This window comes from Diospyros lotus, chromosome 15 (assembly GCF_014633365.1).
Source record: "Diospyros lotus cultivar Yz01 chromosome 15, ASM1463336v1, whole genome shotgun sequence".
NCBI classification, from domain to species: domain Eukaryota; kingdom Viridiplantae; phylum Streptophyta; class Magnoliopsida; order Ericales; family Ebenaceae; genus Diospyros; species Diospyros lotus.
The window spans coordinates 27,283,294-27,298,080 of record NC_068352.1 but is presented as its reverse complement, the minus strand read 5'-3'; the positions used below and the strand labels follow the sequence as shown (position 1 = coordinate 27,298,080).

General features: G+C 35.3%; 1 protein-coding gene across 2 annotated transcripts; it reads left to right on the top strand.

Moving 5' to 3' along the window:
* Positions 1-12,237: 12,237 nt before the first annotated feature.
* LOC127791478 (septum-promoting GTP-binding protein 1-like) lies at positions 12,238-14,727 on the top strand. 2 transcript variants are annotated; one of them, XM_052321379.1, is made up of 6 exons: positions 12,238-12,651; positions 12,971-13,088; positions 13,194-13,290; positions 13,384-13,423; positions 13,529-13,612; positions 14,196-14,727. In XM_052321379.1, the coding sequence occupies exons 1-6, from the start codon at positions 12,361-12,363 to the stop codon at positions 14,358-14,360; spliced, it is 795 nt and encodes a 264-aa protein (XP_052177339.1). In that variant the 5' UTR covers positions 12,238-12,360; the 3' UTR covers positions 14,361-14,727. The 2 variants fall into 2 exon arrangements, with proteins under 2 accessions (XP_052177339.1, XP_052177341.1); XM_052321381.1 differs by having other exon boundaries at positions 14,003-14,337.
* Positions 14,728-14,787: the final 60 nt, after the last annotated feature.

Here is a 14,787-nt window from a genome sequence, read left to right as displayed (position 1 = left end):
CAAGTACTTTCATAACAATCAAAGTCCAACTTCAATTTCAAGATTTTTTAGTCAATTTCAAAAGTACTTTCATATTAATCAAACTTAAAACATAGTTTTTCATGAATAATAACAACGTAATAAATAATGACTAAAAAGTAAAACCCCATTTTTTCATAATCTCCATCTTTAAGTTATTCCAATATGCTGTAGAAATTGGGTCCATACCAGTGGTGTCAGTTTCCATGATCTTCATTTCATATTGCCATTCATTATTCTTTTCTTCAACTTCTACCTTCTTTTTTTGAACTTCTAATTGCATTTTTTCAATTTCTAACTGTTTACGATGTTGCTCCAATGCTATCTCCTGTTGAGCAAACATTTTCTCATGCCGCTCCATTTTTTTTCGTTTCACTTCCATTCTTTGATTCCAGTGGTGATAATCTAGTATATCTTCAGCCCCGATTTGCTTCTCTTTATTTTTAAGTTGTTTCTTTGAAGCTTTTTTGCCTAATGGCCTATTGAGGTTGGGAGTAGACAATGGTTCAATGTCATCCCCTAAATGTGGAGTTGAATAACAAGATTCAACATGATTTGATTTAGTAGGACTACCAGTAGGATGGGTTTTTGCTCTCTTATTGTTGGTGAGATTATCAGTCCATTTTGTTAGAACGGGAGGTGTTATGGCACACACCAAGAGGGGGGGTGAATTGGATATTTTAAAAATCTTGATAGAACTTGAAAACTTTTTGACCCAATTGAGGTTTTAGTGATTTTTAACATAGAACATATAAAATGACAAATGTAAAGTAAGAAGAATAAATGAGACGAAGGATTTATAGTGGTTCGGCTAAAACCAAGCCTAATCCACTACCTTAGCTCCCACTAAGGATTTTAAACCAATTCACTAAAACCTCCTACTTACACAAGTAGGCCCTCTAGCTACACAAGCTAGGAAATACAACCTCCTACTTAAACTAAGTAGGCCCTCTAGCTACACAAGCTAGGAAAAACAAGAAGTAATACAATTGGAGAGAATCTAATAGATGAATCTCTTAGTTACAATGTCTCTCAAAAATGATACAAGGCTTGAAATGAATAATTACAAGTGAAGATCAAAGCCTTGAAGAGAGAAAATTAAAGCACAGTCAATATAAATACAAATGTGTATACGATGTAAGCTCAAATAATTTCCTTTCCATCCATTAGTCTTCTCTTGATCATCCATGACTTGTATTTATAGGCTTCCCAAAAGATTGAAGAGAAATATAGCCGTTTGTGACCGTTGGAGTTGAAAAACTAGCCGTTGGAAGCTTTCTGTAAAAGATATAGTCGACAGAAAAAAATGCATAGTTGACTATTTTTACAAATAAAACAAGACATAGTCGACAGACAAAAAGGCATAGTCGACTATCTTCTAACACAAAAATCCCATAGTCGACAGATACATATACACAGTCGACTATTGCAAAAATGTGAAGAGAATTTTGAATTTTATGAACAAAAATAGTCGACAGATGAAAAGCCATAGTCGACTATCCTTATTTGATAGTCGATAGAAGCCTTAAATAGTCGACAGATCAAATCAGCATAGTCGACTATTCTTATGCATAGTCGACTATCCTTAACAGCATAGTCGACTATTTTCAAGCATAGTCAACAGAATGAACCACATAGTCGACTATCCATTTTGAAAAAAAGAAAACTGGACAAATCCTCATTTCGATTCTTTTGAAAGCAAGTTGAGATTATTAAAAACATATTTATTTTGAATCTAAATACACTCAACCACACTTCAACACTTCTCCTATATAAATTTTCATAACTTTGCTCAAGGAGATTTAAAGATTGCTTTTCTCATTCATATAGATTGATTAAAAAAACTTTGTCCATATATATATACTTACTCATAAAGATTTAGAGATTGATTTTCATATAATCATTATCAAAACCATTATTTTATTTTTCAAGAGTAAAATATCACATTTCCGCTCCATTTTTAAGATATTCCAACAATGCTCATATTGAAATGGTCTTCCAATAATCTTAGCAAACATTTCTTTTGCTTCATCAACCCGAAAAACATATGAAATCATTAAATCAATAGTTCAAATATTAAATCATAGTAATGTCTATTTAAAAAAACTCAATCCTTACATTATTTTGCTCGGTGTGTCCACTTTGTCGCAGTCTTTCAATTTGGCTATAAAAACTGACAAATTTAGCACATTTTGCATTTATATCAGTCCAACGGATTTTAATAGAAGCTTGCGAACGTTTTTCTTGATTGCCTCCATAAAGTTCTACGTATTTTAATATTCTATGCCAGAAAGCACCACCTTGTTGTTCATTTCCAGGAATTGCATCTTTACTCGTGTTAAGCCACGCAGACATAATTAATTTATCTTCTTCTTGAGAGAAGTTCTTTGTCCTTTGTGATTTTCTCACTCTTGGAACGACTTCATCTTGTACTGACTCTAACACTGCGGGATTGGGCCGCATGGTATCATCATATAAATCGGTGTTATTCATAAGCAAATCAGTGAAAGAACCGTCAAATTGAGAATCCATCTAAAAATTGATTAAAAAATATAATCAATTTAAAGAATGAGCATAAAATAATAAATTAAAATAAATTCTAACAATTAATTTAAATTCTAATAATTAACTAAAATACTTATTTTAAATTAAAATCAAAATATATAATTCTAACCTAAAAATATCAATTTAAATTCTAACAATTAACTAGAATAAAAACATTTATATATATGATTAATAATTAATAAACTAAAACAAAACATAACAATTAACTATAATTAATATATATAATTCTAATAATTAACTTTCAATAATTGTTTTACAACTCCCCACATATTGTTTAAATATTTATAATTAATTAATATATATATGTATATATATTATAATATACTTGGACGCTCCAGAGCCTTCCTCTAGCAAATCAATTGTAAACATTTTAATAATTATATATATATATATATTATAAGATATTTGGGCGCCTCCTTTCTCCAAATCAATTGTAAATATTTATAATGATTATATATTTATATATTATAACATACCTTGGCCTCCAGAAGCTTCCCCTCCGCAAATGAATTGCTGCCCTCGCTTTTGACACAATCCAGAAGCCTTTATCTTCTCTGGAAATTAATTTCAGCTGCTCACAACTCGCTCCCTCGCCCTTGCAATCCAGAAATTTTATTCTTTTTTGCAAATCAATTTCTCCTGCTCACAGCTCGCCCTCGTTCTCCCCTTTGCTGGCACTGTTCGTCCTCGCAGAAGCCTTTGGTTTCTCTTACTCAGCCCGCCTCCTCTGTTCAAGTAACTATATATATATATATAATGTAAAATATAGCCGTTGGTTTCTTGACCATTGGTAAATGCAACCTCTAATTTTCTCTTTCCAAAAGTTGCAAAAATGGCACCAAATGAGAGAAGTTGCCATTTTACAACCTCATTTGCCACTCCCGTTAGAGTGGATATTTTGTATTTTCGGGTGCCATTTCGGCAGTTACGCCGATGGCACCCCTAATGGCAACTCCCGTTGGAGTTGCTCTTAAAAATCTCAAGTTAACATCACCTGATGTTTAGAAGGATATTGTAAAAGCTGCTACCATTGAAACGATTGATTTTATCATAAAAGATGTTGGTGATGCATTTTTTTCAATGCTAATTGATGAATCTCAGGATATCTTAGCAAATGAACAAATGTGTACTGTTTTGCATTGTGTTATGTGAATAAAGTGGGATATGAAGTTGAACGGTTCATTGGGATTGAACATGTTTCCAGTACTACTGTCTTATCACTTAAGGCTGCTATAGATAAATTATTTTCTAGATATGGGTTGAGTATATCTAGATTGCAGGGTCAAGGTTATGATGGGGTTAGCAACATGCAATGTTAGTTTAATGGTCTCAAATCACTTATTTTGAAAGAGAACCCATGTGTTTTCTATGTTTATTGTTTTGCTCATCAACTTCAATTGGCACTTGTAGCTATAGCAAAGCAGCATGTCTTATACTTTTTGTACATTAGTTTTAAAGATGAAAAATATTTATTGGTTTAATCCCTAAGTCATGAGTCAAGACTATGGTTTTCAACATACATCAATTTCAATATCATGTATTTCTTTGTGAAAATGAAAACCAAAAGTATTTCAAGTATCAAGATTTCAAAACTCTGTTTTTGACTAAATCTGGAAGATTAGCACCTTATAAGGAGACATATATGAAAATATTTTCATTTTGGAAAACTATCTCCCGGTATTTTGATACCTAACATTCATAAGTGTTAAAACGATTTTTAATGAATTTTTCATTAAATAAGTGGTATTATTATTAAATCTTGAGTTTGTACTAAAACCCAAAATCTACTTTCTTATTGTTTTGGATTTTGATTTTCTAAATATTTTATTGAATCCAAATAGGGGGTATTTCGTTATTTACATTTATGTATTAAAGTAAATGGAAGGTAAAATATAAATAAAATAAAATGAGAAAAATGTAAATAAGCTGTCATGTATATATGTTGTGGATTGTGCTTTCAAGCAAATCATTCTGAAGATTTGTCATGTTCCTATGCATGTTTCGAAACCCCTTTGAAAAGGTTTTCAATATTTTCTATGTATGCTATTTTGAAACATCTTTGCATTGCATGTGATTTCAAATCAGGTTTTGAATTATATTTCGAAACCTATATATCATGTTCCGAAACCTCATTTCTAGAGAGGTGTATTTCGAAACCTATGATGGTATGTTTCAAAACCTCATTTCTAGAAAGGTATGTTTCGAAACCTGTGATAGTATGTTTCGAAACCTATATCTCTATCAGCAGAGATCCGAGATGCTTTTTGCTTTGCATTTTTAATATTTATCTAAAAGTTTATCAAAACATTTTTTAATGCATTCTCCATGGCTTGCAAAATTCAAATTCAAATTTGAAGTGGAGATCATTATTATGTGTTAGTGGGGAATAGATTGTGTCTCCCACTCATTGCTGTCTCTTGGTGCATATCCAGCTGTAAAGGCTGTATGTTTCGAAACATGAAGAGTATGTTTCAAAACCTATGTGTAAAATTGTGATATTTCGAAACCTATTATATATGTTTCGAAACCTACTTTTTTGTCTTGTCTCTAACGACTATAAAACAATCAGATTTCTATCTTTTGGTATAAATAGTAGGTATTTGAAGACAAGAAGAGATTGATTGAGAGAAAACAAGCAAGAGCAAGTGAGCACACACTAGAGACACACACACAAGCACAAATGATCTAAATCCGTTCTCTTGACAAAGCTTTCTCAAGAAGATCCATTCATACGATCCTAGATGTGCATTGTTATGTGAAAAAGGAGAAGGAAGTGCAAACAACGAGTCTCATCTCTCCAGCTCTCCTCACCTCAAGTTAAGAGGTTTGTACAGCCATTTGGTAAGACATTCTATTGCTATACATTTGTTGGGCTGTAAAGATAAACTTTATTTATCTTGATTGTTGTAAGGTTAGAGTTTAGCTTAAAACTCATTGTGGTGTAAAGGTTTGAGTTGAGCCTAAAACTCATTGTATCAAAGGTTTGAGTTTAGCCTTAAAACTCACTTAGTGTAAGGGTTGAGTTAAGCCTGTAAAAACTCACTTGGTGCTAAGTTTGAATTAAGCCCGTAAAAACTCACTTTGTAAGATTTTAGGATAAACTGTGGTAAAACCCTTGTTGTGGTGATCACTAGTAAAAGTGATTGCGATTGAAAATCCTTCAAGTGGGTAAGCTTGAAGGTAATGGACTAGGCGGGGTGCCAAATTACTATACATCTTGTGTTCAAGTGTTCTTTAGCTTTCGCTTATCATTATTGCCTATTGCACATGCTTTCATATGCTTTGATATCAAAGTCTAAAACAAAGTTTTTATAAGCATAAGTTTATACATATACATAGAAAACATATCTTTGATATACAAATATTTTTGGTATACTCTTAAATATATAAATCATTTTTTTCAAAGATCATTATTTTGAAATACAAGGTGAAAGATTTCAAATCAAGCAAAACAGTGAAGTAGATTTCGAAACATACATTTCATATTTCGAAACATATATCCTATATTTCGAAATATAGTGTTTTGCATTCAATCAAAGTTTTAAATTATCAAAAATTTATACAAATCCCAATTCACTCCCCTCTTGGGATATATTTATCATCATTAAGAACCAACAGCATGTTCAAGTTACTTCGCTCTTTAATTTGGTTTCTAGAGTGGTGAATATTGTTAGAGTGTCATCGAAATGTTGTGATCTTTTGCGAGAGAAACAAGAAGCCATAATTTTTTAAGCACTCCATTATGGTAAGATTTCAAGTGGTCGAGGTCTTAATCAACAAAGTACTATTACACGCTTTAGTGATACTTGTTAGGGATTGCATTATGGTACTTTGATTAGTTTGATTTCCATGTTCTCGCCTATAGTTAATGCTCTTGAAATGATTGTTGATGATGGATCCGCTGAACAAAAATGTGAGGCAGATGATTTATTAGACTCAATATAGTCATTTGAATTTATATTTAATCTATATCTCATGAGAACTATTTTAGCGATTTCAAATGAATTGTCTAAGGCATTATAAAGGAAAGATCAAGATATTGTAAATGCCATTATTTTAGTGAAAATATGCAAACAAAGACTCCAAGTGATAAGGGACAATGAGTGGGGTTTTTTTTTTAAAGTAGTTGTTTCTTTTTGTGAAAAACAGAATATTGATGTTTCTAATATGGATGGTGTTTTTATACACCGAGATCGCTCACGGCGTAACATTGGAAAAATGACAAATTTGCATCACTTTTGTGTGGACTTGTTCTATGCTATCATTGATATGCAACTTCAAGAATTGAATGACCATTTTTTTGAGGTTAGTACTGAGTTAGTTCTTTATATAGCATTCTTATGCCCAAATGATTCATTCTTTGCTTTTGACAAAGAAAAATTAATTCATCTTCTTGAGTATTATTTTGAAGATTTTTCAAGAGTAGAGCTCATGACACTTGATGATCAGTTTCAAACTTATATTGTAACGCCCCGTTTTCCCAGAACGAGCGTTAACTCGAGATTTCGGGAATATATTTTTTTTTTTTCAACATCAAACATACAACATAAGTCTCTCGATACATATACCTTCATCATAATCATTTCCCGTCAATCCCGATTGTACCTTCTTAGCATATCAAAATTTAATAATAAATAAACTAAGACAGGTATTAACAATCACATCAGCGGAAGCAAGATCGAAACCTCAATGATATATAACCAACAATTCCTTTACAATAACCAAATCGATGTTTCACATGAAAATATCAAATATTACATAACCTCTAAACATCGTAATCATAGACAAACCCTACGAAAACTAAACATAGCAGCTACATCTCGATGACATTCTTTCCCTTGGCGCCACTGCATTCACCTGGAACGTTTGAATATTCCAGGGACATAGTCCAAATTAGATGCTGAATCATCTAAGTGAGAGTTCAAAAACATTTTCATGCAGATATGCAAAATCATATATAAAATCGATAAATCCTGACATGCACCAGCCTAAGAGAATCCCACATAGCATTTAACCCTAATCGGGGAAAATGCAATCTCTCTAAAGGCGACCCGACCCCATCGGCCCATTGGCAAACACAATCCTGCTTAAGAGGGACAACCTCGACACATGAACCCGGGAATCACCCTATTGTCATTGTTAGGCTTTACGCTTCTACTCAAAAGCATTCCAAAACCCAACGCAACCCTAGCCCCCAAGAGTGCCACATCAGCACTATCCTCAGAATCAACGTCACCTCGGCATTAATGCTATTGCTTAAACGAACCTGGGGTGGTGTCCACTCGCAGCCCCGCCACTTGAGCCAACAACCGGGGTGGTGTCCACTCTCAGCCCCGCCACTTGGGTCCCGTAGGGTGAAGTCCGTCTCAGCCCCGTCCCAAGTGGGTCACTTAGCATTAATCTTAGGTACGCATCCCGAGTGCTGTCACTCTAGGCTACGTCACCGGTTACCAACCCACGTCCCACATGGACGACACAAAACAAGACAATGTCGAAAAATCATAACATGCATAAAATCAACATTTCAATGTATGCAATTTACCGTACGAAATTCAATGCATGTGTAAATAATTGTTTGGACAACCATAATAAACCAAACCATAGGGATGAACACTCACAGTAAACCATTAACATGTCACTTAAAGTCTTTTCAGGTAGAACCACTCACAAGTCAAAACAAAGTTGGGGGCGAACACTCACCGTAATTCGAATTCTTCTTGGAAAACGCATTTTGCCTCGATTTGCGTGCCCTCTTCTCACTTTGCACGAGTCACTTCACCTCAAGCCGCAAGGTACCCTAATCACCCAATAATTATTAAAATATAATTTTCTCCTTAATTTTCTCACATTTTCTTATTTTCTCCTATTTTTCTTCTCTAATAATTCAAAATAAATATCTACACATCTATTTTCTCAAATATTTTTACACTATAATTCATAAAATAATTTTCCAAGAATTTTGGGAAAAAAAATCAGAATTTACCTACATGGCACGCGCCCCCACGCGCGGGCTAGTGGGCTGGAAGCAAAGACTGGCGCGTGGCAGTCACGCGCCACCGTCTTCAACCTCAAGCCGGTCGCCGGCGGTTGCTCCGATGGCCACAAAACCGGTACCCCCCGAAATCCCACGAGGAGTCGATCCTAACCCCGTCGGTTTCAGGCCGAAAGGCCACCGGAAAAGCCACCAATCGGGCACTTATAGGCGCGGTGCGGCGATCCGTCTTCCTTCTCCGATCAGCCTTCGAAACCCCTTCAAATCGCCTCGAAAATTCACCAAATTCTCTAGAAATGCTCCTCTTGCCTCAAGGATCAAAAGCCCCTTATTGGATTCCCTCGATTCGCCCTCAAACTTGAGCGATTTGATGATTCCAATTCGGCCGAAACCCTTGGCTATTTATAGCCAAAATCCGACCCCCACGTGGCCGATTTCCGGCCAAATCTTTCCCCACACGCTTCCTAGACTACCCTAGGCTATGCCCTGACGAGATTTGCTGCCCAAATCTCCCTATTTTTCGGCCGAATCCGCGGCCAGATCTGCCATGCTTTGGCATATTTTCAAAAATTACAGTTTGGCCCCCCTCGAATTTCCTTTTGCATTTTGGCCCTTAACCTCAAGCCCCTGATCTTTCCAACACCATCACTAAGACCCTCAAGATTCGTACTTCTCATTTCTCCCTTGAAACTTCTGAAAAATTACCGGTTTGACCTCCCTCGGGCAAATTTAGAAAATTGCACTTAGACCCGATTGACTTATTTGACCTCAAATCCACTCGATTCAACCTGAAACCACTTAAGGGTTGTTCTACACATCGAATACTAGTTTTTGACACTCTCTGTTGGCTTTTTGGACATCGTCTATAACAATTCGGTAATACGACCTAATTGGCAGCTGTATTTTTGCTGTACCGAAAAATGTTCCCGATCTCATTCCTTTCATCACCAAAAATCATAATTTAAATCACTTGTCGTTACTATACCATTTTCCTTGGCTATCTAGGGTCCGGGGTACTCCCTCTGACTAATTTGGTCGTCCAAAGCTGTGTTAGTGTGTCCTATAGTCTTATTTTTTCAAAATTCCATTTATGCCCTTTATCAAATATCATTTTTTTATTCTCAAATTATTCCCGGGTATTACATATATTTTTGATATGCGCTCCAACAAATAGTTTGAAGAATTACGGGGACTTGGTGAACTTGGACAGAAGTTGGGCGTGACGAAAAAAAATATAGTGTACCCATGGCATTAACTCTTTCGGTTGTTACAGCTACAATTGAAAGAGTATTTTCTGCAATGAATACTATGAAAAATTGATTGCATAATAGAATTAGAGAGCAGTAGATGAATGATAGCTTACTTGTATATGTTGAAAAGAATGTATTTAATAAAATTCATAATGATGTCATTATGCGGCGTTATCAAAATATGAAAAGCAGCAGGCAACAATTGTAATTTTTTTTTTTTGCATTTTAATGTTATCATTAGTGTTTTATTTTGGAAATTATATTTTTTGTATTTAAATTTGCCCCCACTGACTCAAAATCTTGACTCCGCTCTCAGTGTAATAACCCAAAGAATTAGCACGATTGCAATTAAAGATGAAAAAGAAAAATGGTTGTTTCAAGCTTAAAATTATAGAAATATTAGGTTAGATACTAACTATTGGGTCCACCCTTTATCACTTTTTGAATAAAATCTTACCTGATTTATATTAGATGAATTAATGTGTATAAAACTATAAAGGAAGCAAAACCCAACATTTCCCATCCTTATAAAAGGAGTAAAAAGAAGAGATGTATGGAGTAAGTAAGAATGTTAAAAAGGATTTTGGGTGAGTTAGGTAAGTTATAATGGTGACCTTTCCATCCAAGTTACCAAAATAAGGCATTTCATGGGCAAAGTACCATTTATGGCTCCAACTCACTTTATATTAAGAAACCCAACAACCTTATTGAATGGTTAGCGTGTTAAAATGAAAGAATAATGTTTGGATAATTTATATGGTTCACAAGCATAATGAGGTGGCAGGTGAAATTATTAAAAATACTAATTAAAAATTTACTAAACCCCAATAAGATTTTGGGGAACCCATTACGGCATATTATTTTTCCTCCACAAAGTTGATATAGCACTGGCAGACAACAACCTGTAAAAGTGAAGACAATACAATAGTTACAGAACAATTATATTTGGTCTTATTTTATAATTTTATTTGGTGAGACATTCCTATATCCTTGCTTTATTTTAATATCTACATTCATTTAGAAAGAGTGACAAAGATGTCTATCTCTCATTATTTGATTAAAACCACTCTTACCCATATCAAGTTGAGAAAATCTAAGCTCCATGTATAGTGCGGTGATAAAATAATTAAAATTTTATATGAAATATTGAGATTCAAATCAATGTGACAATTTATAAAACATAATTATTATTGGAAAACAACATTTAGCTGGAAGATAACAGTAATACTGTAAGACAAATCCGACATGAATTGCAATGAATGTCTAGTTTTGAGTGTATATAAATTGTGTTCGTATATGAATTTATTAAGAAGATGCATTAGGGGAAAATGTTATTTCTTCATAAAAATTAGTCGGGTGAAACTCGAATACCAAGTGAATAAAAAATAAAGTTGAGAAAATCTAAATGAGTCATGCATATGAACGTAATTTTAACTAGAAAATACAAATATATTGATTAGATCTTTTTTTAACTATATAAATAGGTCAGAGGGCAAATTTGTCACTTTGTTTAAGAATTCAGGTTTTGCCCCGACCATCTTGTCGGACCTCATGGATGATATACAATTATTTGTACATTTATTGGACCCATCGTTATATATGTGAGGGAAACTTTATAACATCTAAGGACATTAATATCTAACAATTTTTATTTATTTATTATAAGAATTATTTTATACGACATGAGTCCTTATATACAATAAAAAAGATATATGATATTAAAAGATATTATATGAAAGATATATATGATAACCACCTAAACTTTGGTAGAATATTATAAAAACTTTGGTAGCATGCATGCACATCCACATCCTCAATCTCGAAGCCTTGAACATGAAGCCCCCACTGCCACTGGCTTACTCTTCATCATCCAACACAACAGGTAGGATGTTTGATATGATGTGTTAGTCTCACCAAAAGGAGGGTCAAACTTCAACCATGCTAATCAAAAGGCATCTTGGGATTGCGATTATAAATAAGGAAGCATAAATAAATGATACCAAAGCCAAATTTATGTTGAAAGATTAGGCACGTCTTTGATGGCTTGAACACAAATTTCAACCATCCCCATAACTATGGTATTGGAAGCTTTTCAATGTCCACAACCAAATAAGGTCCCTTCTCATTCACTTAACTAACCTAGTGGTTGGGTGGTTTTAATCCATTCCCATCCAATGGCCCACATGGCTAAATTCAAATTAATACTTAGGAAAAATATTTAATTCAAAACTATAGTAGGAATTACGTGACAAACCGCAATGCCAACACATTAAACTTACAAATTATATCCGGAACAGAAACCGAGATGAGACGAGAGAAAGAGAGGGTTCCACGACACGAGGCACGTCTAAATGGTCCAACCGACCCTTTTGAAAGAAAGCTACGTAAGACCCAATAAGCCGACAATTTTGAAATTGTATCGGAGTCGGACCCTGTGACGGGTCCACCGCCCCATATAAAGCCGTCACCATCTCCACGAAGAGTATCGTCGTGACATTCCCAGTAACCGCTGATTCTCCAGCTAGCTGCCGCCGCATGACTGCTAAGCCTCGCAGGCAAATGTTCCCGCTCAGCCTCCGCCGCCGCGTAGTGCGCAGGGTCTCCCTCCTGCGGCGCCGCCTCCGCTCCCTCTGGCGGCTCGTCCTCGCCTGCACAATGTTGCGCAAGTCCACTCGGTACCGCCAGCTGCCCGGCACCTCCTCGTCTTCCACTTCTCCGGCGGCCTGCGACGTCGACTCCGACCAACATTGCAGAGACTCTTCGGATTTGGTTGCTTTGAAGATCAGCCTGCTGGGTGATTGCCAAATTGGAAAAACAAGCTTTCTGGTGATTATGAACCACATGCTCTTTCCGTCTTGATTTAATTTTCCCTCTTCACACTCGGCCTCGTGGAGAAGTCGTCTCCCAGTAAGCCTGGATTGAGCAGAATTCTCCATGTATGAGTATCGATAATCTAGAATAATGAACATCGTGAGAGTTTTCCACTTTTCCCAGTATAAAACTGTACTCTGATTGATTGTTTAGGACAGAGACATTGAAGCAGAATTACGATTCATCTTTTCTTTTTCTTTCTTTTTTTTTTTAATTTTTACGTGTTTATGTGCAATCCGATCCTCAATATTGAAACGATATTCTTTTGGATCAGACAAAATATGTGGGAAAAGAAAGAGAAGAAGAACCTGAGAGGAGAGGGCTCAATCAGATGGTTAAAACACTAAGCATCGGAGGGGCAAGAATAGCTTACAGTGTCTGGGAAGTTTCAGGTATATGTATGTATGTATCTATATCTGTATATTTATCTCTTCTTTTTGCTCATGAACTCACTGTAAATTTTCCCTAATTTACAAACCGTAATTTTGATGGTGAAGGAGATGAAGCTTCTCATAATCACATTCCAGCTGCTTGCAAAGACTCGGTGGCAATTCTGATCATGTTTGATCTAACCAGCCGGTGTACTTTGAATAGGTAATTACTTAAGCTCATAAAAGGCTAGCATATGATTTAAATTAACGATAATTTTTAGCTTCTAATCAAGTTTGATTTTCTCTGGGATTCAAGTGTCATCAGGTGGTATCAAGATGCAAGAAAATGGAATCAGGTACTGAGAAAAGACGACATTTTTAAGTCACGAGGAGTAAATCAAGTTGGATGTTTTCCTGGGTTGGTAATGTTTGGTTCTCAAGAAAATTTATGGGTTTTGTAGACTGCCATTCCGGTGCTAATAGGGACAAAGTTCGACGATTTTGTCAAGCTACCGGTGGATTTGCAGTGGACTATTGCCAACCAGGTATGGAACTTTCACTCTGAACAAACGTGTGGCAGAAGCTTTTTCACAAGTCTTCCCACTGTTGAACATGTGGGCAGATTTACTATCTCAAATGGGCCAAATCACTAGTACGAATGGAATAGCTTATGAAACGGCTTTTCAATTCATGACACTATCCGTTCTCTTAAAATTAGATAAAGATTGTATCTATATATATATATATATAGTCTTTCTTTTATTTTTGTAAAGGGATTATTTTTATAATTTAAATTTATAATTTTTCATTTATAAAACAGTAATTTCACTATTCATTAGTCTTCCTATAAATTGAGAGAACAAAATAATTTCTTATGTAAATACAACTCAAAACTCATTGTAATATAATTATCCGACACCTTGCAATCGAGTTAGGCAAACGAGTGAAGATGATTTTCCAGGCATCCAACCAAAAGCCCATCTCGGAGAAAAAGGACACAAATCCTCGACCATTACGCAAGAGGGGCACATTGATTGCCAGAGTTGAAATTTTCCCGAGAAAATGACAGTACTGTTGGGACACAAACAATTCGTATCTAACATGTTTTGGTACGGTGAAATTGATCAGGCAAGAGCGTACGCAAAGGCCATGGAAGCAACCCTTTTCTTCTCCAGTGCGACTTACAACATAAACGTGACCAAGATCTTCAAGTTCATCACCGCCAAGCTCTTCAACCTGCCATGGAGCCTGGAGCGCAACCTGACGATCGGAGAACCCATCATCGATTTTTAGGTGCTTTGATCGAGATTATAGATTAGATTAGTGAATTTGAAAGGAGTGTAGTTGAAAATAAGGATAGAGATTGAGCAGTCAACCGGTCACTGGAATTGCCAGAAGATGTGAGTTAGCTGGCAGTGATTATTCGAGTTGTTTCATTCCACTTCAATGTAGACTTAAAAGTTTGTTCAGGTAAGAATTAGCTATAGAGGAGAAGAGTAATAGACGAGACAGGCCATCTAATCCAAGGGGGACAAGACAATTACATTCGCCATTTAAAATATTCAAAAAGTCCCCTATTATTAATTAGGATGATAGTTTAAATGATTGAAAGATACATTGTTGGGTTAAATAAACGTTTGGTATGTGATGAGTGTCTCGTACCTTAATTGCCTCCCTCCCTTTAGGTGTCAATATGGCATAAAAATTATGGAAAACTGAG

Bases quoted from the DNA above. Each gene is read 5' to 3' on its own strand.
- LOC127791478 (XM_052321379.1), top strand. From the start codon at position 12,361: ATGACTGCTAAGCCTCGCAGGCAAATGTTCCCGCTCAGCCTCCGCCGC. The intron at 13,089-13,193 runs GTATATGTATGT...TTGATGGTGAAG, and splicing joins CAGTGTCTGGGAAGTTTCAG to GAGATGAAGCTTCTCATAAT. The intron at 13,424-13,528 runs GTACTGAGAAAA...TGGGTTTTGTAG, and splicing joins ATGCAAGAAAATGGAATCAG to ACTGCCATTCCGGTGCTAAT.